Source organism: Doryrhamphus excisus, chromosome 11 (assembly GCF_030265055.1).
Source record: "Doryrhamphus excisus isolate RoL2022-K1 chromosome 11, RoL_Dexc_1.0, whole genome shotgun sequence".
Lineage (NCBI taxonomy): Eukaryota > Metazoa > Chordata > Actinopteri > Syngnathiformes > Syngnathidae > Doryrhamphus > Doryrhamphus excisus.
This window is the reverse complement of record NC_080476.1, coordinates 17,814,952-17,836,933: the sequence shown is the minus strand read 5'-3', so window position 1 is coordinate 17,836,933 and position 21,982 is coordinate 17,814,952. Positions and strand designations below refer to the sequence as shown.

Below are 21,982 nucleotides of genomic sequence, written 5' to 3'. Positions count from 1 at the left end.
ATTTAGAATTTAAAAAAATAAATTAAAAAAATTGTTGACGGTAACTAATTTATTTCCATTTCCATTATACCATTTATTTATCTCAACTCTAAAACAAACACGTCTCTAGTCCCTTCGATATCGCGATACTCTTGACAGATCGCGAGATGCTTTCAGGGACACCCCAAACATCACAACTACCGTCCAGCTGCATCTCATTTTCTCTGTTGTTATTCTAGTTTAAATCACAATACGTGTTAACTGGAGGACAGTACATTTTTTTAATAATTTAAACATTTATACAAAACACTCATTTACTTGTGTACATTCTTTTTTTGCTGCTTAGAGTGAATGTGATTAAACAAAGTTCCCATTTACGACACTAGATGGTCACCTGAATGCACAGGTGCGCAGCCGCAGTTTTCGGAGCAGTAAGATCGTAACATTTGATGTTAAGCTAACAGTGTGGCTTATAAACGTGAGTAACCTGGTTATTTATCATTTATTTAATGCTAGACGCTGTTTGATATTTTGATATATTTTGATATTGTAATATGTTGGGATTGGTCGCTAACTGCCTAGCTAAGTTAGCCATTGACATTAATTATGCTATTGTTAGCATGCTAGTTCAGCGTGTTTAGTGTACTGCTTATAGCCGAGATGTTATGTTGCTAACTGTTAGCTTTATAAGCATCGCAGTAGGGTAGATTAATGTCATTAATTATTCACAAAAACGTATAGTTAAAGGAAAATGGGCTATATGAGAAGTGTATCAAAGTGGTAGCCCTTAGCATTCATCGGGACCCCGGAAGTAACTCTCGGTTTCAAACCCGGCCTAAAACAGAAATTTATGTGAAATTTAATGATGCTGGGAAATCCCATATAATTCACTCAAAACATGTGAATTCATCTTAAATGACGTGGTGTTTTTGAAAGCAACTCCTAATTGTTCATAATAAAACAGTTCAAGTCTGATTCAAATAATCTGATTAAAGGAACCATCCAACTTCCTGTTTCGGTGGCGTGGCCAGTAATGACTGAAAACGGCCACAAGGTGGCAGTATTTCACGTGGAAGTGAAGGAGAAAACAACACACGAGAGGTACGGCACTGTCATTTTAACGCATGCGCACACACTAGGATCAGTCCCAATGGTGAATTTTGTAAATAGTTCATGGTGTATATATTTTTAAATGACATATTTGGATGTTTTTGTGATGTTTATGTTATGATGTATTGCTTACACCTGAACAAAAAGACATTTTGAAAAGAATGTAAGGAGGTGTTTATTGGCTACTGCAGCGACCTCTTCAGGAAGTCAACCAGGAGGTGATGAGGGAACCCAAAGTCCATCTGAATCAACACAAAACCCTGACAACAAAACACAAAGACTTTGGTAGCGTTGACACAAAATACCATCGAATACTTTGCTGTCCCCTATTTCTCCAATATTAGTCCCCTAACAGCTGGACCTTATTCCCAAAATATTTAAACTATTTGACCATAATATTTGTACTTCATTACCATATTTTGACTTTATTCCCATAATATTTAGACTTTATTAGCATAATATTTAGACTTTATTAGACTTACATGACCAGGAAGGACCTCAGGGTTGGAGATGTCAAATAAGTTGGCTCCCTGTTTGTCCAACAGCCTGGTTAGTTCTCTTTCTAGCACTGCAATAGCAAACACATCACCGTTACCATATTTAGCATCTTTACCATATTTACCACCTTTACCACATTTACCATCTTTACCATATTTACCACCTTTAACACCTTTACCATAGTTACCATATTTACCACCTTTACCATATTTACCACCTTTAACACATTTACCATCTTTACCATATTTAACACCTTTACCATAGTTACCATATTTACCACCTTTACCATATTTACCATCTTTACCATATTTAACACCTTTAACACCTTTACCATAGTTACCATATTTACCACCTTTAACACATTTACCATATTTACCACCTTTACCATCTTAACCACCTTTACTATCTTTACCACCTTTACTATATTTACCATCTTTACCACCTTTCCCATATTTACCACCTTTACCATATTTACCACCTTTACCATATTTACCACCTTTACCATCTTTAACACCTTTACCATAGTTACCATATTTACCACCTTTACCATATTTACCATCTTTACCATATTTAACACCTTTAACACCTTTACCATAGTTACCATATTTACCACCTTTAACACATTTAACATATTTACCATATTTACCACCTTTACCATCTTAACCACCTTTACTATCTTTACCACCTTTACTATATTTACCATCTTTACCACCTTTCCCATATTTACCACCTTTACCATATTTACCACCTTTACCATATTTACCACCTTTACCATATTTACCACCTTTACCATATTTACCACCTTTACCATATTTACCACCTTTACCATCTTTAACACCTTTACCATCTTTAACACCTTTACCATATTTAACACCTTTACCATATTTACCACCTTTACCATATTTACCACCTTTACCATCTTTAACACCTTTACCATCTTTAACACCTTTACCAGCTTTAACACCTTTACCAGCTTTAACACCTTTACCACCTTTAACACCTTTACCACCTTTAACACCTTTACCACATTTACCATATTTACCACCTTTACCATATTTACCACCTTTACCATATTTACCACCTTTACCATATTTACCACCTTTACCATATTTACCACCTTTACCACCTTTAACACCTTTAACCGCCTTTACCATATTTACCACCTTTACCATATTTACCACCTTTACCATATTTACCACCTTTACCATATTTACCACCTTTACCATCTTTAACACCTTAACCACCTTTAACACCTTTAACCGCCTTTACCATATTTACTATTTACCATATTTACCACCTTTACCATATTTACCACCTTTACCACATTTACCACCTTTACCACATTTACCATATTTACCATATTTACCACCTTTACCATCTTTAACACCTTTAACACCTTTACTACCTTTACCATATTTACCACCTTTACCACCTTTAACACCTTTAACCGCCTTTACCATATTTACCACCTTTACCATATTTACCACCTTTACCATATTTACCACCTTTACCATATTTACCACCTTTACCATCTTTAACACCTTAACCACCTTTAACACCTTTAACCGCCTTTACCATATTTACTATTTACCATATTTACCACCTTTACCATATTTACCACCTTTACCACATTTACCACATTTACCACCTTTACCACATTTACCATATTTACCATATTTACCACCTTTACCATCTTTAACACCTTTAACACCTTTACTACCTTTACCATATTTACCACCTTTACCATCTTTAACACCTTTACAGCCTTTACCATATTTACCATATTTACCACCTTTAACACCTTTACTACCTTTACCATATTTACCATTTACCATATTTACCTTTACCTTTACTACCTCTACTACCTTCACCACCTTTACCGCATTTACCTTCACCACCTTTACCATCTTTCCCACCTTTCCTCCTCTCTTAGCCAGTACCACCAGTGTGTACTCCTTACCAGACAGCACCTTAGGGATGCCAACCTTCATCACAGCTTCTTTGATGAACTCCAGTTGTGCTTCGTCTACCTAAAAAAAAAAACCCATCATAAAACATCAAGACCACATTTGCTTCAATTTGATGTTGATTGACATGAACGTCCAAACTGGATTCCAACCAGGTGTCATGGTTTTCTATCCTAGCTGTGAGCATGCAGTAACAGCTACATGTAGTACTTGTAGTATTTTGCCTAGTATTTGAAGAATTAGCAATGCATCTGAGCAGTACACTTACCAAAGGATTTTGGTGGAGCTCAGCATGTGGAATCAGCAGCCTGGAGGAGAAAAGGGTGATGACTGATAAGCATGTGACGTCTGGCTTCCAGTTGTTTTACTATAGGGGTGCTATTTTATGGCTAGAGGACTCTAATGATGTTAAAACGTCTATTTAGAAGGATGTGAGCAGGTTTTCTGTAGTCTTATTGTCTCTTATTTTCTCATGTCTTATATTGGATTGTAGGTGACTATAGGGGTGCTATTTTATGGCTAGAGGGCTCTAATGTCATATATGTTAATAACTGACATTTAGAGGGTCATAAACAGGTCTTTCTGTGTCTTATATGTCTGATTTTCTCTATGTTTACTATATTGGGTAATAGGAGTGTAAAGGTGACTATAGGGGTGTTATTTCACGTCAAGAGGGCTCTAATGATGTTAAAACGTCCATTTAGGAGGATGTGAGCAAGTTTTCTGTAGTCTTATTGTCTCTTATTTTCTCTTATGTCTATTATATTGGGTCGTATGTGACTATAGGGGTGCTATTTCACGGCTAGAGGGCTCTAATGATGTTAAAACGTCTATTTAGAAGGATGTGAGCAAGTTTTCTGTAGTCTTATTGTCTCTTATGTCTACTATATTGAGTCATAGGTGACTATAGGGGTGCTATTTCACGTCTAGAGGGCTCTAATGATGTTAAAACGTCTATTTAGGAGGATGTGAGCAAGTTTTCTGTAGTCTTATTGTCTCTTATGTCTACTATATTGGGTCCTAGGTGACTATAGGGGTGCTATTTCACGTCTAGAGGGCTCTAATGATGTTAAAACGTCTATTTAGAAGGATGTGAGCAAGTTTTCTGTAGTCTTATTGTCTCTTATGTCTACTATATTGAGTCATAGGTGACTATAGGGGTGCTATTTTATGGCTAGAGGGCTCTAATAATGTCATATATGTTAATAACTGACATTTAGAGGGTCATAAACAGTTTTTCTATGGTCTTAAGTTTGAAAATATTCAATTTACTAATATAAAGGAGGGATGACTGTACTGTGCTAAGATGAACTGTGATAAAGGAGGGATGAGTGTACTTTACTAAGATGCTCTTACTGTGAAGGGTTGCTGTGCAGGAAGAGGTGTTTGTCGGCATAAGAGGCGGTGATGTTGGTGCTGATGTCCTGTGCAGGAAAGACACACAAAGTCAAACTCCTTCCAAGAAATAAGTCAGTCAATCATATTCACAATATGCATATTCAATCATTTCTCTTCATATTAAAGTACTTTATCCATATTTTACTATTCATCATACTAGTATATTATATCAATACAATTAATAATTATTGATAAATATACAGTATATATCTATACAATCACGATGGATATAATCAAAATATAAAAAATCAAGACATATTAGCTAATATAAAGTTGTATCAGTCAGATATTAAATACATGTAAAAAATGCATTATATTAATATTATCAATATTTGACAATATTAAAAAATATGACTAATTCATCTTTTGATTTTATTGAGATGTATTATATTGGCCAAAAAATAAATAATAATAAATAAAAATAATAAATAATAATATAAAGTTGTATCAGTCAAATTTTAAATACACGTTAAAAAATGCATTATATTAATAGTTGTTATCAATTGTAATAATATTTGACAATATTAAGAAAATATGGCCAAAATAATAATAATAATAATAATAATAATAAATAATACTATAAAGTTGTATCTGTCAAATATTAAATACATGCAAAAAAATCATTATATTAATAGTTCTCAATTGTAATAATATTTGACAATATTAAAAAAATATGAATAAATCATCTTTTGATTTTAATGAGATGTATTATATTGGCAAAAAATAATAATACAATAATAAAAATATAATAAAATAATAAAAATATAATAAAATAATAATTAAAAAACAAATAATAATTCCCTCATGATGCCATGATATTGCTGATACTATGAATAATAATAATAACACAAATAGAATATGAAATGAATAGTATAATATAGTGACAAGTACATATGCAGTACACAGTATATGATTTGCAGCAAGTCTAACCGTTTGGAAGACGAGTGTGTCCCGAGCGCCGCAGCGGAGTCGGACCGAGACCTCGGCCCTCACCGCTGTCCCGGAGGTGGAGGTGCTGATGTGGGGGGGAGACGACGTCCTCGCGTGGAGCTCGGGAGAACTTCCTTCCGACAGACACTAGAACACGCCAGCACAGCGTAAAAACAACACAACCCCCTTCCCCGGACGTAGTACTACTACTACAGGTACATGTCTTGTACCTTTGTCATGAACTCAGGCACGCGGGAGGAGAACTTGGTCTTGAAAAGGTCCTGAAAGGACATCCGGAGACATGTAGGACATATAGACAAACAACCATTCACATTCATACCTATGGACAATTTGGAGTGGCTAATTAACCTGATTTTAATGATTTTATTATTATTATTTTATTTATTATTTTTTATTATTTTAGTCATTATTTTTTATTATTTTATTTATATTATTTATATTTTTTTTATATTTTTTTTATATTTTTTTTATATTTTTTTATTATTTTATTATTATTATTTTTGGCATCTCATTAAAATCAAAGTGTGCCCAATGACAGTGCACTTTACTGGGCCACACCACGTGGCTCCACCTGCTCTAGATGCTGGTTCCCCTGACCTCCAGGGCTACTTGTAGAGTGTGCCCGATGACAGTGCACCTTACTGGGCCACACCACGTGGCTCCACCTGCTCTAGATCCTGGTTCAACTGACCTCCAGAGCAGCACACCGGGGCTGCTTGTAGAGTCTGCTTGTGGAGTGGCTAATTAACCTAGCGCCCACGTGGAATCGAACTCCGGTCTCCTTGCTGCGTGACCTGCACGCTAAACACTGATATATATATACCCAAAAACCCCTATTGGGGGCCCCCTAAGAGCCGGGGTCCCAGACAAAGGCCGTATCCTAAGATAGAAGCCACTAAAGCCCCTACCCCCCAATACTGACCACGCCTACTTTGTTGTGATTGGTCGGTTGTGGTCGATGTTATGACTTTAACATGCGTGTGTTTACGGTCAAGTCTGTTCCGGTGATGTCCAGCTGGAAGCGGCCATCTTGGTGGGCGGCGGCCACCATCGACCTCAAGACCTGGTCTGGGGGTGAAAGCCAGTTTTAGTACTAGTACTAGTACTAGTAGTAGTCATTTTTGATGGTATTCTTATTATTCATTCATTATTGATTCTTTCACGAATGACATGATTTATTAGCCATTGAGTTGAGATGCTATGATCTGCCGTGATGTGCAGACGTGTAAGAAAGCACTGACCCGAGATCCAAAAGTAGAGCATCCTGTGGTCAGTCAGCTGACCAGGATGGAAGGTTGAATGCTGAACCAGCGTAGACGTGTTTTTGTACTTCATCCACCCCTGGAAGAGGGACAAAGGTCAAAGGTCAACCTGTGACCGTGTACTATATTATAGAAATGTATCAGATATTGTATACTGTATGAGATATTACATGGTATCAGATACTGTATACTGTACCAGATAGTAGATAGTATCAGATACTGTATCAGATACTAGGTAGTATCAGATACTGTATCAGATACTAGGTGGCATCAGATACTGTATGAGATCGTAGGCGGTATCAGATACTCTATAGTAGATACTGTGTAGTAGATACTGTATAGTAGGCGGTATCAGATACTGTATAGTAGATACTGTATAGTAGGCAGTATCAGATACTGTATAGTAGATACTGTGTAGTAGATACTATATAGAAGGCGATAGTCGATACTGTATAGTAGGCAGTATCGGATACTGTATAGTAGATACTGTATAGTAGGCGGTATCAGATACTGTATAGTAGATACTGTATAGTAGGCGGTATCAGATACTGTATACTAGATACTGTATAGTAGGTGGTATCAGATACTGTATAGTAGGTGATGTCAGATACTGTATAGTAGATACTGTATAGTAGGCGGTATCAGATACTGTATAGTAGGTGGTATCAGATACTGTATAGTAGATACTGTTTAGTAGATGGTATCAGATACTGTATATGAGGCGGTATCAGATACTGTATAGTAGATACTGCATAGTAGGCAGTATCAGATACTGTATAGTAGGTGGTATCAGATACTGTATAGTAGATACTGTATAGTAGATGGTATCAGATACTGTATAGTAGGTGGTATCAGATACTGTATATGAGGCGGTATCAGATACTGTATAGTAGATACTGCATAGTAGGCGGTATCAGATACTGTATAGTAGATACTGTATAGTAGGTAGCATCAGATACTGTATAGTAGGCGGTATCAGATACTGTATAGTAGATACTGCATAGTAGGCGGTATCAGATACTGTATAGTAATTACTGTATAGTAGGTAGCATCAGATACTGTATACTAGGCGGTATCAGATACTGTATAGTAGATACTGTATAGTAGGTGATATCAGATACTGATAGTAGGCGATATCAGATACTGGTAGTACACTTCCCGTGTGCGGCGTGAGACATGGTGAGTGGTGCGACCTTGTGGTAGGACTCGATGTAGTTGTGGGTGATGACAGGAGCAGCCGTGACGCCCACGTCCACACTGATGTCTCCGTCACTCAGGAACTCCTCTGGACGGCAAAGATGGAGGCCAGAACGATATCAGCATGTTGTCCAATGAAACAGCGTTAGCATTCATAGCCACTGACAGGAAGCCGTGAGTGAACATGATCCATCCACGGCCACCAGAGGGCACTCTGTGCTACACCAATGGATGCAGTGATGTGGGATGAGATCGGGAGCTCGGTGAACTAGACTAAAAGTATGCAGGTGTGTATTTTGTTGCCGTATGTGTTGTGTGTGATGATGCAATAAATCACTTGACGTGTTTCCAGTGGAAACATCACCTGCTCGTTCTTGGATAAAATCTGCTAATATGTTGGCCACTTTGTTGATCTCTTTACAAATCTGCAACACACCAAATACAAAGACAGATTTATTAGACATGTTGTGCCCGATGACAGTGCACCTTGCTGGGCCACACCACGTGGCTCCACCTGCTCTAGATCCTGGTTCCCCTGACCTCCAGGGCTTCTTGTAAAGTGTGCCCGATGACAGTGCACCTTACTGGGCCACACCATGTGGCTCCACCTGCTCTAGATCCTGGTTCCCCTGACCTCCAAGGGCTGCTTGTAGAGTGTGCCCGACGACAGTGCACCTTACTGGGCCACACCACGTGGCTCCTCCTGCTCTATTATCCTGGTTCCCCTGACCTCCAGGGCTGCTTGTACAGTGTGCCCGACGACGGTGCACTTTACTGGGCCACACCATGTGGCTACACCTGCTCTAGATCCTGGTTCCCCTGACTTCCAGGGCTGCTTGTAGAGTGTGCCCGACGACAGTGCATCTTGCTGGGCCACACCATGTGGCTCCACCTGCTCGAGAGCCTGGTTCCCCTGACCTCCAGGGCTGCTTGTAGAGTGTTCCCGATGATAGTGCACCTTGCTGGGCCACACCACGTGGCTCCACCTGCTCTTAATCCTGGTTCCCCTGACCTCCAAGGCTGCTTGTCTTGTAGAATGTACCCGACAACAGTGCACCTTGCTGGGCCACACCATGTGGCTCCACCTGCTCTAGATCCTGGTTCCCCTGACCTCCAGGGCTGCTTGTAGAGTGTGCCCGATGACAGTGCACCTTGCTGGGCCACACCACGTGGCTCCACCTGCTCTAGATCCTGGTTCCCCTGACCTCCAGGGCTGCTTGTAGAGTGTGCCCGATGACAGTGCACCTTGCTGGGCCACACCACGTGGCTCCACCCGCTCTAGATCCTGGTTCCATGGGTGCATAAGACTAGCTGTCTACTCACTACTTCCTGCTACACCACTCTAAGCATCATGGGAAGTGTATTTTTTTTTAACACAGCGGAGCTTCTAGGTGCACGTACCTGTGCCTTGATGACTAGTTTCACTGTCAACGTCATGAAGTCTGTGAAGAGTTTCTTCAGCCAGTTTGGTCTGAACGTACACACAAACACACAGTGGTTCAAGTATTGAAGTAGTAGATGTAGTACTGCAGATGTAGTACCAAGTAGTGATACGTGAACTTACTGTTTGTCTCCCTGCAGGTGCAAACGGAGCGTGTCAAAGTTCAAGTAGCAAGACGACGTGTCCGCCGCCACTTTGCCCTTCCTGCTGCAGTCTGACATCACAGGTGAGGTCACAGGTTCGATATCCGTCACAGCAAATATTACTTCAATATTAGTATTTACCTTGCCAGGGCAATTCCTCATTTACTGTAATCACTTTGGTTATTGGGCTACTTTTTACTTTTTATTCATAAATGGCATCATTCATGGTAATATGGTAATACTTCAATATGGCAATACTTCAATATGGCAATACTTCAATATGGCAATACTTTAATACCTCTATACCTCAATATGGCAATACTTCAATATGGCAATACTTTAATACCTCTATACCTCAATATGGCAATACTTTAATATGGCAATACCTCAATATGGCAATACTTCAATATTGCAATATGTCAATATGGCAATACCTCAATATGTCAATACCTCAATATGGCAATACTTCAATACCGCAATATGGCAATACTTCAATACCGCAATATGGCAATACCTCAATATGTCAATACTTCAATACCTCAATATGTCAATACTTCAATACCTCAATATGTCAATACCCCAGTATGTCAATACTTAAATACCTCAATACTTCAATACTTAAATACCTCAATATGTCAATACTTCAATACCTCAATACTTCAATAAATACTTCAATACTTCAATACCGCAATACTTCAATAAATACTTCAATACTTCAATACCGCAATACTTCAATACCTCAATACTATGTCAATACCTCAATACTATGTCAATACTTCAATAGGTCAGGACTTTAATACATCAATACTTCACTACCTCAATATGTCAATACCTCAGTACTTCAATAACTCAATACTATGTCAATACCTCAATACTTCAAGACCTCAATACTTCAAGACCTCAATACTTCAATACGTCAATAGGTCAATACTTCAATATGTCAATACGTCAGTACATGAACATATCACCATGTGATCATGCGTGTGTTTGATGAGGGAGGCCTCACATAGTTTGGGTTTGATTCCAAGGTCGATCTGAGCCTCCATGTCAAAGTGGATGGACTGATTGATGCTGGTGCTGAAAGGAAGACGTACGAACACCAAACACGTTGACATTCATTTACAACTTTTGGCTCCTAAGTGGACACTTTTGGCTTTTCTCATAAATTAGGAGTTTTTTCTCAAAAGTTTTTATGATAAATTACCAACTATATAAATGGATGACTTTTTTCCCGTAAATGTGCCACATTTTGATTGGCGGATTTCGGCCTCACAAAAAGCATCTGGACAGAAAATATTTTTCCGTATTGATAAACGATAACCCGCTCGGGGGTCGGCGATAAAAAATATCAGGAGACGATACGCACAAGGGGGCGGAACGTTCCGTTAAAGAGAAAGGCCAAAGAAGGATGAGAATAGTCGGGAATCTCTCACAGCCAGCTTCCGTATCCGTATCGGATGATCCCGTTGAAGACGGCCGATACGTCACTGATCTCCATGGCGATGCCTTCGCCGGCCATCAGCTCAAAGGAGCTCCGACCGATGGTCAGGTTGTGGATCTCCAAGCTGAGGCGGGGAAGAAAAAACAAGGAAGTGGCGAGTGGCGTCTACGTGGGATGTGGCGAGGAAAGATAATCACTTGTCCAGGCCGTACGACACCGTGCCCAGGAATAGCACCGACTTCTCCGCCCTCATCCCGGGATAGCGGGCGTGCCGGAACGCCGCCTCCAACACTTTACTGCTTTTCTCGTTCACTGCACAAAACAACGCCATCAACATTTACAACTTAAGTCTCCTAATATTGATACATTAATATTAATATTGATATGTTTTTCCTAAATTTAACACTTTCTTCTCATAAATGGATGACTTTTGTCTTGGAAATGTACCACTTTTTTCTCATCAATTTAAGAATTTATTCTCATCAATTATCTACATTTTTTTCATAAAATTAAGGCATTTTTCTCATAAATTTAAGCCTTTTTTTCTCATAAATTTAAGATTTTTTTCTCATCAATTTAAGACATTTTTCTCAAATGTAAGAATTTTTTCTCAAATTTAAGATTTTTTTCTCAAATTTAAGATTTTTTTCTCAAATTTAAGACATTTTTCTCATAAATTTAAGACATTTTTCTCATAAATTTAAGACATTTTTCTCATCAATTTAAGACTTTTTTCTCATCAATTTAAAACATTTTTCTCATCAATTAAAGACCTTTTTTCTCATCAATTTAAGACATTTTTCTCATCAATTTAAGACTTTTTTTCTCATCAATTTAAGACTTTTTCTCATCAATTTAAGACTTTTTTTCTCATCAATTTAAGACTTTTTTTCTCATCAATTTAAGACTTTTTTTCTCATCAATTTAAGACTTTTTTTCTCATCAATTTAAGAATTTTTTTCTCATCAATTTAAGAATTTTTTCTCATCAATTTAAGACATTTTTCTCATCAATTTAAGAATTTTTTCTCAAATTTAAGACATTTTTCTCATAAATTTAAGACATTTTCTCATCAATTTAAGACTTTTTTGTCATAAATTTAAGACTTTTTTTCCATAAATTTAAGACATTTTTCTCATCAATTTAAGACATTTTTCTCATCAATTTAAGACATTTTTCTCATCAATTTAAGACATTTTTCTCATCAATTTAAGACATTTTTCTCATCAATTTAAGACATTTTTCTCATCAATTTAAGACATTTTTTCTCATCAATTTAAGACTTTATTCTCATCAATTTACTATTTTTTTCTCACAATTTAAGACTTTATTCTCATCAATTTAAGACTTTATTCTCATCAATTTACTTTTTTTCTCACAATTTCCAACATTCTCATAAATGTACTATTTTTCTCATCAATTTAACACTTTATTCTCATAAATTTGTTATCTCTTTCCTCATAAATTTGCTATTTTTTCCTCATAAATTAATTATTTATATTAAATTAATTAAATTAAATTAATAATAAATTTTCATAAATTATGTATTTTTTTCTCATGAAATTAAGACTTTAGTCTCATGAATTTGTGACTTTTTTCTCATCAATTTACTACTTTTTTCTCACATTACTATAATACTGATTGGATGATGCAATAGTGGGTGGTACCACACGGGCTAAATAAATAGCATATATTGACATAACGTTAGCGGATGATGCAATGCTACAAATAGAGAAAGAAAGCATGTGACTGGCGTCCTGTGACGTCAAGGACGGACGACGAGGCTCGGCGGGTCTCGGTTAAAGGGTGGGCCGCTACTCACGGACGACGGCCGCGGGGTAGGTGAGGCGGCACACGGCGCCGGTGGAAGCGTAAGGCGAGTCGGGGTCCGGCAGGCACGCGTCACGGGTCCCCAACAGAGACAAGACCAGAAGGATCCACGGTGGCAAACGTCCAGCCGTCATGGTGTCGTTTCCGTGTGCGCGGATCCAAACTCCAACGACCGCGTTCCCAGTTTGTGGTGCGGACTGTGACCCTCTGTCCGTCCCCCCACCCCCAATCCCCCCATGCGACACACAAACGTTGTGATTCCTTTGAACGCACCACAGAAACAAAGTACAAGTAATCCGGAACATCATGCTAATAATATATAAGCAGCAAGTGCAAACTTTATTCCCATAATATTAAGACTTTATTCTCATAATAACATTACATTATTCCCATAATAATATTACATTATTCCCATAATATTAAGACTTTATTCCCATAATAATATTACATTATTCCCATAATATTAAGACTTTATTCTCCTAATAATATTACATTATTCCCATAATATTAAGACTTTATTCCCATAATAATATTACATTATTCCCATAATATTAAGACTTTATTCCCATAATAATATAACATTATTCCCATAATATTAAGACTTTATTCTCATAATAATATTACATTATTCCCATAATATTAAGACTTTATGCCCATAATAATATTACATTATTCCCATAATATTAAGACTTTATTCCTATAATATTACATTATTCCCATAATATTAAGACTTGAATATAGACGAGAATATGACATTATTCTCATTGTATTATGACATTATTCCCATAATTTTATGACTTTATTCACATAAAATTAAGACTTTATTCACATAAAATTAAGACTTTATTCCCATAATTTTATGACTTTATTCACATAAAATTATGACTTTATTCCCATAGTATTAAGACTTTATTCCCATAATAATAACATTATTCCCATAATATTAAGGCTTTATTCCCATTGTATTATGACATTATTCTCATCGAATTATGACATTATTCCCATAATTTTATGACTTTTTTTTCACATAAAATTGACTTTATTCCCATATTAGGACTTTATTCCCATAATATTATGACTTTATTCTCATAATATTGTGACTTAGTTCCATAATATTACGATATTATTCCCATAATTCTATGACTTAATTCACATAAAATTATGACATTATTCAAATAGTCATAATTTTATGTGAATAAAGACATAAAATTATGGGAATAAAGTCTTAATATTATGGGAATAATGTCATATTATTATGGGAATAAAGTCATATCATTATGGGAATAAAGTCATAATGTGGGAATAAAATCATAATTTTATGTGAATAAAGTCATAATATTATGGGAATAAAATCACAATTTATGTGAATAATGTCTTTGGAATAAAAAAAATGCCATGCTAGTATCATCTGGGTGGGTGTCAAACATACGGCTCGCGAGCAAATGGGTTTAATCCAGCCCACGAGATGATTTTATAAAGAATAAAAATAACATGTTTTTCAATTGAATTAACTGCTGTTCTAATGACGACCACTGGATGGCGCCATAGTACCTGTTTATATTGTGTTGTACCGGTCATAATAATTATGGTGGTGTTCATAAAAGAATCGAACCTTCATGCCAAACAGTATGACAACTTTGATTGACAGCGGAGAAGAGAAAAGGCAGATGACCGAGACGTTTTTATAAAGTATAAAAATAAGATGTTTTTCAATTAAATTAACTGCTGTTCTATTGTCGACCACTGGATGGCGCCATAGTACCTGTTTATATTTAAGTGCTGCTAGCTACCTTGTGTTGTACTGGTCATAATAATTACAATGGTGTTCATAGTATGTTTTTCGATGCTGGAAGAATCGAACCTTCATGCCGAAAAGTATGACAACTTTGATTGACTGCGGAGAATGACCGAGGCGTTAGAGTGGAAGCTAGCAGGGTTAGCTTGTGTGGATGAGTACTAGTATAATATACTATAATACACCAGGTTGTGTTTTACATCTTTAATGGAAGGAAAGTTTAACACATGGAAGTAAATACACATTCTCCATACACGGAACACACTTCCGTGGCCGTCCTTCAAAATAAAAGCGGCGTTTGTCTGCGTATACAAAACGCCATTTTGGCCAATGTCATAATGGCGTGTGACCTCGGTGGTATCATGATGGCGTCCTTTTTCCAGCAGCTGGTCAAACATGCACACATGGTGTAAATATTAATCCTCCCAGCGTTTGGGGGGGGGGAGAGGGGGCACGCCAACATCATGGAAGGTCAAGCGACTTTGTAGCGTAGGCGAAAGGTCAAAGATAAGATCTTTCCCCCCCCCTTAGCGGCGCATCGATACCACAATCAATCCTTTTCAATGTGAAAAGTATCCCCTGATATCATGATATCATCATGTGACCACATTGGTGATCAGTTGGCCACGCCCGGAGGAGCCTCGGGTACTAGCGAAGAGAAGAAGGTTTTGAAGAAGACCCAGATGGTCCACATTACGGGCACCCTGAGCTGAGGCACCAGAACGGCGGCCATTGGTTCCGTGGGTCCTTCCGCCACGTCGACAGCCTGAGGGGACACAGGACACTCGTTAGGTCACACCTAAGACTTCCTGTCACTAATGAAAGTCTGACTTACAGGGTCTGGGATTGTGTTGTTATTCTCCTGGTCTTGGTTGGCTCCTTGGACCTGCTCTGGCCTCCTGACGGTCAGCCAGCCTGTGGTGTGACTGGAAAACAAACACTAAGTCACATGGGATCCATCTGTCAATCAATGCATGTTCATCAACGGGCCGTAGACATATAAGACATTTACCACCTTCTAAATGCACTTTTTAAAACATTATTAGAGCCTTCTACACAGAAAATAACACCCCTATAGTCACCTTTACACTTCTATTACCCAATATAGTAGACATAATAAGACATAAAAGATATTTAGTACCTTCTAAATACACTTTTTAACATGACTAGAGACCTCTAGACATTAAATAACACCCCTATAGTCACCTTTACACTTGATTAGCACTTGATTAACACTTGATTAACATGATTAGAGCCTTCTAGACACGAAATAACACACCTACCGCTAACATGATTAGAGCCCTCTAGACATGAAATAACACCCCTATAGTCACCTTTACACTTGATTAGCACTTGATTAACACTTGATTAACATGATTAGAGACCTCTAGACATGAAATAACACCCCTATAGCCACCTGTATACTCCTATTACCCAATATAGTAAACATAATAAGACATATAAGACATTTAACACCTTCTAAATACACTTCTTAACATGATTAGAGCCCTCTAGATATGAAATAACACCCCTATAGTCACCTTTACACTTCTATTGCCCAATATAGTAGACATAATAAGACATATAAGACATTTACCGCCTTCTAAATACACTTTTTGTAACATGATTAGAGCCCTCTAGACATTAAATAACACCCCTATAGTCACCTTTACACTCCTATTATCTAGTATAGTAGACATAATAAGAGAATGTAAGACATAGAAAACCTGTTAACTTTTCACTACAGATTTAAGTATGATTAGAGTCCTCTAGAAAGGTCGTAACACCCCTATAGTGACATTGACAGGATGATTGTGCTATATGCTATATGCTAACGTGTGCGTTGTATACTCACAGGTAGATGAGGAGGAGGGCGCCCATGACCAGCAGGAAGCGACTGAGGTCGGAGTTGAAGTAGACGATCATGAGCAATACACCAAGTCTGGAGGCGGAGTACAACCAGTCCAGCCAGTCCCGGTCCAGGTCTTCTTGGTCCTCCATTACAGGCCCACCCTGGGCGTTCATCCTCATGTTCTGATTGGCTATCCCCGCGTCCACCAAGGCGCCGTCCTGTGCCGGATCGGGGTTGGCCGCTTGGAGGTTGTTGATGGGGTTCTGGTCGGCGATGGGCGCTGGCACGGGTACCTGGTGGGCCGGGACGGGGTGGTGTGCCGGGGAGGGGGAGGGGGCGGTGCCCGCTGCCGCCCAAGCTGCCTGGCTGTTGGTGGACGACAACATTTCATTACAAACATGGCTGTGACATTATTATTATTATTATTATATTTTCTATTGTATTATTTTTATTATTTTTAATGGATGAGAAACAAACAAAACAAAATAAAGTTATAATTTCTGGGAAATTAACTTGGGAATAAAGTCATCATATTATGGGAATAAACCTACAATTTCATAAAATTCATAATATGGGAGTAAAGTCATATCATTATGGGAATAAAATCATTATATAATGGGAATAAATTAATATGGGGATAAATTAAAATTTGAATAAAGTCATAATTTTATGGCAATAAAATCATTATTTTATGGGAATAAAATATGACAATGTAGTCATAATATTATGGGAATAAAGTAATAATTTCTGTGAATAAAGTCATAATTCTATGTGAATAAAGACAAAAAATTATGGGAATAAAGTCTTAATATTATGGGAATAAAGTCATATCATTATGGGAATAAAGTCATAATATTATGGGAATAAAATCATAATTTATGTGAATTAAGTCATAAAATTATGGGAATAAAGTCTTAATATTATGGAACTAAGTCATAATATTATGGAACCAAGTCATAATATTATGGGAATAAAGTCCTAATATGGGAATAAAGTCATAATTTTATGTGAATAAAGTCATAAAATTATGGGAACAATGTCATAATACAATGAGAATAATGTAATAATATTATGGGAATAATGTCATAATACTATGGGAATAAAGTCTTAATATTATGGGAATAATGTAATATTATTATGGGAATAAAGTCATAATTGTATGTGAATAAAGTCAAAATTATGGGAATAATGTCATAATACAATGAGAATAATGTCATAATACTATGGGAATAAAGCCTTAATATTATAGGAATAATGTAATATTATTATGGGAATAAAGTCTTAATATTATGGGAATAATGTAATATTACAGGAATAAAGTCTTAATATTATGGGAATAATGTAATATCATGGGAATAAAGTCTTAATATTATGGGAATAATGTAATATTATTATGAGAATAAAGTCTTAATATTATGGTAATGTCATATTATTATGGGAATAAAGTCTTAATATTATGGAAATAATGTAATATTATAATGGGAATAAAGTCTTAATATTATGGGAATAATGTAATATTATAATGGGAATAAAGTCTTAATATTATGGTAATAATGTCATATTATTATGTGAATAAAGTCATGATATTATGGGAATGATATACAAGAAGATAACTGTCCCAAGATTATTTAAGAATAAATAATCTCCCCCAGTAAACGTGTAAATAAGAGTGAATAATAAATAATAACTGTGTAACATAGTGAATCCATATAGCCGTGGTTAGCACAGCAAGAGTGAGCCGTTAGCAAGGAGGAAGATACCATTGTATGTAGTACTGTTGATACTGTTGGGCGTAGACGTGCTGGAGCCATAGGAGTTGTTGGGGGCTGTACAGGGAGTGGGCTGGGAATGTGGGCGGGGTCACCTGTGGTGTGGGGGGCCTGCAGGGGACATATGAAAGTCATGTTATTGTCACATGACCTGTCCTACACACACATTGTACAGGACAGGTTTTAGCTCTGATGTATGGACACGCGTCACACCAAACAAGGACTAAGTACTTCCTGTTTTGTCTTACACTGGCATGCCGGGCGATACGGGAGCAGCTTGGCGGGACGCTGGAACATTCCTCTGCCTTGGCTCTGCTGTTCCGCTGGGACTGTCTGATGCCAAGGATGGCGTGGGCCCTTGGCTGGAGACACGAGGCTGCTCTTTATCTTTAACCTGTTAGAAAAAAATAATCAAAGATTCACCCAGTAAAGGAGACTATAGGGGTGTTGTTTCATGTCTAGAGGGCTCTAATCATGTTAAAAAGTGTATTTAGAAAGTGATAAATGTCTTACTATGTTTACTATATTGGATAATAGGAGTGTAAACATGACTATAGGGGTGTTATTTCATGTCTAGGGGTCTCTAATTAAAGTCTATTTAGAAGGTCATAAACAAGTTATATGTCTTATTTTCTCTTATTATGTCTACTATATTGGGTAACAGGTGGGTAAAGGAGACTATAGGGGTGTTATTTCATGTCTAGAGGGCTCTAATCATGTTAAAAAGTGTATTTAGAAGGTGGTAAATGTCTTATACGTCTTATGTATACTATATTTGGTAACATGGGGGTAAAGGCGACTATAGGGGTGTTATTTCATGTCTAGAGGGCTCTAATCGTGTTAAAAAGTGTATTTACAAGGTGGTATATGTCTTGTCATGTCTACTATATTGGGTAATAGAAGTGTAAAGGTGACTATAGGGGTGTTATTTCATGTCTAGAGGGCTCTAATGTTAAAAAGTGTATTTACAAGGTGGTAAATGTCTTACACGTCTTATTATGTCTACTATATTGGGTAATAAAGGTGACTATAGGGGTGTTATTTCATGTCTAGAGGGCTCTAATCATGTTAAAAAGTGTCTTCAGAAGGTAGTAAATGTCTTATATGTCTTATTATGTCTACTATATTGGGTAATAGCAGTGTAAAGGTGACTATAGGGGTGTTATTTCATGTCTAGAGGGCTCTAATCATGCTAAAAAATGTATTTAGAAGGTGGTAAATGTCTTATTATGTCTACTATATTGGGTAATAGAAGTGTAAAGGTGACTATAGGGGTGTTATTTCATGTGTAGAAGGCTCTAATAATGTTAAAACGTGTATTTAGAAGGTTGTAAAGACATTTTCTATCCCTTCACTTCTCTTATGTCTACTATATCGGATAATAGGAATGTAACGGTGACTAAAGGGGTGTTCTTTAATAACTGAAGGGCTCTAATAATGTTAAAACATGTATTTAGAAGGTCGGGAAGAAGGTTTCTATGTCTTATGTTTTATTTTGTCTTATTATGTCTACTATACTGCATAATAGGAGTTGTTATAGTTACTTATAGTTTGCATTTATAGTTCCACCGCATGCGTCGAGTTGACTTTGGGACATAAACCGATGTCAGACATCACTGCTTGATACAGGTTATAACCGCTCCTCACCTGTGAGCTTTCCCCCAGAGGTGACTGCCGCTGCATCCTGATGGCAAAAACCAGATGCAGTGTCGGGATGGAGTCAGGCTGAGAAAGCAAAGAGAGAGAGAGAGAGAGAGAGAGAGGAGCCTTACATGATGTGCCATGAGTCCTACAAGTTGTATGATGAAATGTGTACAAACCTGTCTGAAGAGATCTCTCATGTGAAGATGGTCTGGTAGAAGCTTACCGGCATAGATAAGCTTCTGGTCACGCTCGGTCTAAGGAAAGAGGTCAAACAAGACAACATTGAGGCTGAATACTGGCCAAAATTTTGTGTTGCTGCTGGATGTTAACAGTATCCTTCAGAAATAGTGTACTCACTATTTCAAAATAAAAATCACCCAAAATGCTATAATCTGAGTAGGGAAAATTGGGATTTTTTGAGTGTAAAAATATGTACAAATAAACATAATTAAAAAATAAGAAAAATGCTAATACAAAATTCCAAAACTCATAAATTCACATAAAATCATAAACACATGAACACATAAATAAATGAAATCACAAATGTTGTTTTATATGATGCATGAAGATCACACAAACATATTTGTTTGTTCACAAATGTACTTGTGTGTATACTTTACACTAGTATTGATGAGACACAATGTATTATGGGTGGCTGTGTTTCTTATTGTTTTTTTTAATATATATATTTTATTTTTTTATATTTTATTACAAACTTCAATTGTACAAAACCGTATAAGCAGAATTACAGGGACTTTCTTATTGTTTATGCAAAGTGCCTGTCAACGTTTGCTGTGGAAAATGAACTGTGGCACAAGCGCAGATTGTCTTAACCGGGTTCTTTTCCGTGATTATGTATAAAATAAAATGCGGCGCATGCGCAGATCGAATTAAACGGGTTCTTTTCCGTGATTAGGTATCAAAATACAATGCGGTGCATGCGCAGATCTTCTTAAACAAGTCTACCGTGATTAAGTAGCAAAATACAATGCGGCGCATGCGCAGATCGTCTTAAACGGGTTCTTTTCCGTGATTGCGTATCAAAATACAATGCGGCGCATGCGTAGATCGCCTTAAACGAGTTCTCTTCCGTGTTTACCAAAGTAAAAATAAAACAAAAATACAAGCCTGTTTCGTCTCAATTTGTTTCATGAAGAAGACTTAAAACATAAAACATTGCCCCCAAGTTACATTTTGTTTCATTTTCATGACAGAAATGGAGAAAAACAACACAGCTATCCCGCAACCATTCCAATACATGAATTTAGCTACTTCCGCTATAGTTAGCATACAGAACGTACCGGTTGTGTTGGATAGACGGCCGCCAAATGTGTCTTGAGGTCCTTTACCGTCCAGTCCAAATGGACGCCCTCGACGGTTTGGTCGTCCACAGCCTGGCTGGGTGTTTTTATGACAAGAGTCATTTTCTTTCCTCGAGAACCCACCGCCGCCATTCTTACACTGCTTCTCGCGCTTGGTTTGCGATGTAACTTGCTACAAAATGTACGCCGCCCTACTTAGCAGAAGCAAAACTGTAATTAAGTAACAGTCTGGCCAGACTAGAAAAAGAAACAACACCCCTACACTAAATAGTTATCTCGACAACTGCGCTTACGTCCACTGTATTGTTGCCAAACACTGTGTCCGCTTTTGATTGGTCCATGTCTGCTCGAGCTCTGACGTGGAATGCCTCGCGTCGAGCACG

General features: G+C 37.3%; 2 protein-coding genes and 1 long non-coding RNA gene across 3 annotated transcripts; 1 reads left to right on the top strand and 2 right to left on the bottom strand.

Moving 5' to 3' along the window:
- The first annotated feature begins 363 nt into the window (after window positions 1-363).
- LOC131138133 (uncharacterized) lies at window positions 364-19,642 on the top strand. The gene is made up of 4 exons (XR_009132051.1): window positions 364-457; window positions 975-1,080; window positions 9,944-10,029; window positions 16,870-19,642. It is a non-coding gene; the product is annotated as an uncharacterized LOC131138133 (long non-coding RNA).
- cetp (cholesteryl ester transfer protein, plasma) lies at window positions 1,240-13,424 on the bottom strand. The gene is made up of 17 exons (XM_058086788.1): window positions 13,210-13,424; window positions 11,585-11,699; window positions 11,380-11,511; window positions 10,953-11,023; window positions 9,927-10,017; window positions 9,764-9,833; window positions 8,727-8,787; window positions 8,359-8,450; window positions 7,145-7,244; window positions 6,892-6,971; window positions 6,113-6,163; window positions 5,883-6,029; window positions 4,911-4,978; window positions 3,823-3,862; window positions 3,548-3,617; window positions 1,572-1,657; window positions 1,240-1,349 (listed from the first exon to the last, which is right to left on the bottom strand). The coding sequence occupies exons 1-17, from the start codon at window positions 13,349-13,351 to the stop codon at window positions 1,272-1,274; spliced, it is 1,494 nt and encodes a 497-aa protein (XP_057942771.1). The 5' UTR covers window positions 13,352-13,424; the 3' UTR covers window positions 1,240-1,271.
- herpud1 (homocysteine-inducible, endoplasmic reticulum stress-inducible, ubiquitin-like domain member 1) lies at window positions 15,206-21,943 on the bottom strand. Its single transcript, XM_058086789.1, has 8 exons — window positions 21,579-21,943; window positions 20,454-20,531; window positions 20,281-20,358; window positions 18,882-19,027; window positions 18,625-18,744; window positions 16,868-17,230; window positions 15,848-15,938; window positions 15,206-15,778 (listed from the first exon to the last, which is right to left on the bottom strand). The coding sequence occupies exons 1-8, from the start codon at window positions 21,729-21,731 to the stop codon at window positions 15,629-15,631; spliced, it is 1,179 nt and encodes a 392-aa protein (XP_057942772.1). The 5' UTR covers window positions 21,732-21,943; the 3' UTR covers window positions 15,206-15,628.
- Window positions 21,944-21,982: the final 39 nt, after the last annotated feature.

Bases quoted from the DNA above. Each gene is read 5' to 3' on its own strand.
- cetp (XM_058086788.1), bottom strand. From the start codon at position 13,351: ATGACGGCTGGACGTTTGCCACCGTGGATCCTTCTGGTCTTGTCTCTG. The intron at 11,512-11,584 runs GTGATTATCTTT...TCCCCGCCTCAG, and splicing joins GTGTCGTACGGCCTGGACAA to CTTGGAGATCCACAACCTGA. The intron at 1,350-1,571 runs GTAAGTCTAATA...TTTTGTTGTCAG, and splicing joins CTGAGGTCCTTCCTGGTCAT to GGTTTTGTGTTGATTCAGAT.
- herpud1 (XM_058086789.1), bottom strand. From the start codon at position 21,731: ATGGCGGCGGTGGGTTCTCGAGGAAAGAAAATGACTCTTGTCATAAAA. The intron at 18,745-18,881 runs GTAAGACAAAAC...TGTCCCCTGCAG, and splicing joins GTATCGCCCGGCATGCCAGT to GCCCCCCACACCACAGGTGA. The intron at 17,231-18,624 runs GTATCTTCCTCC...GTCCACCAACAG, and splicing joins CAACAGTACTACATACAATG to CCAGGCAGCTTGGGCGGCAG.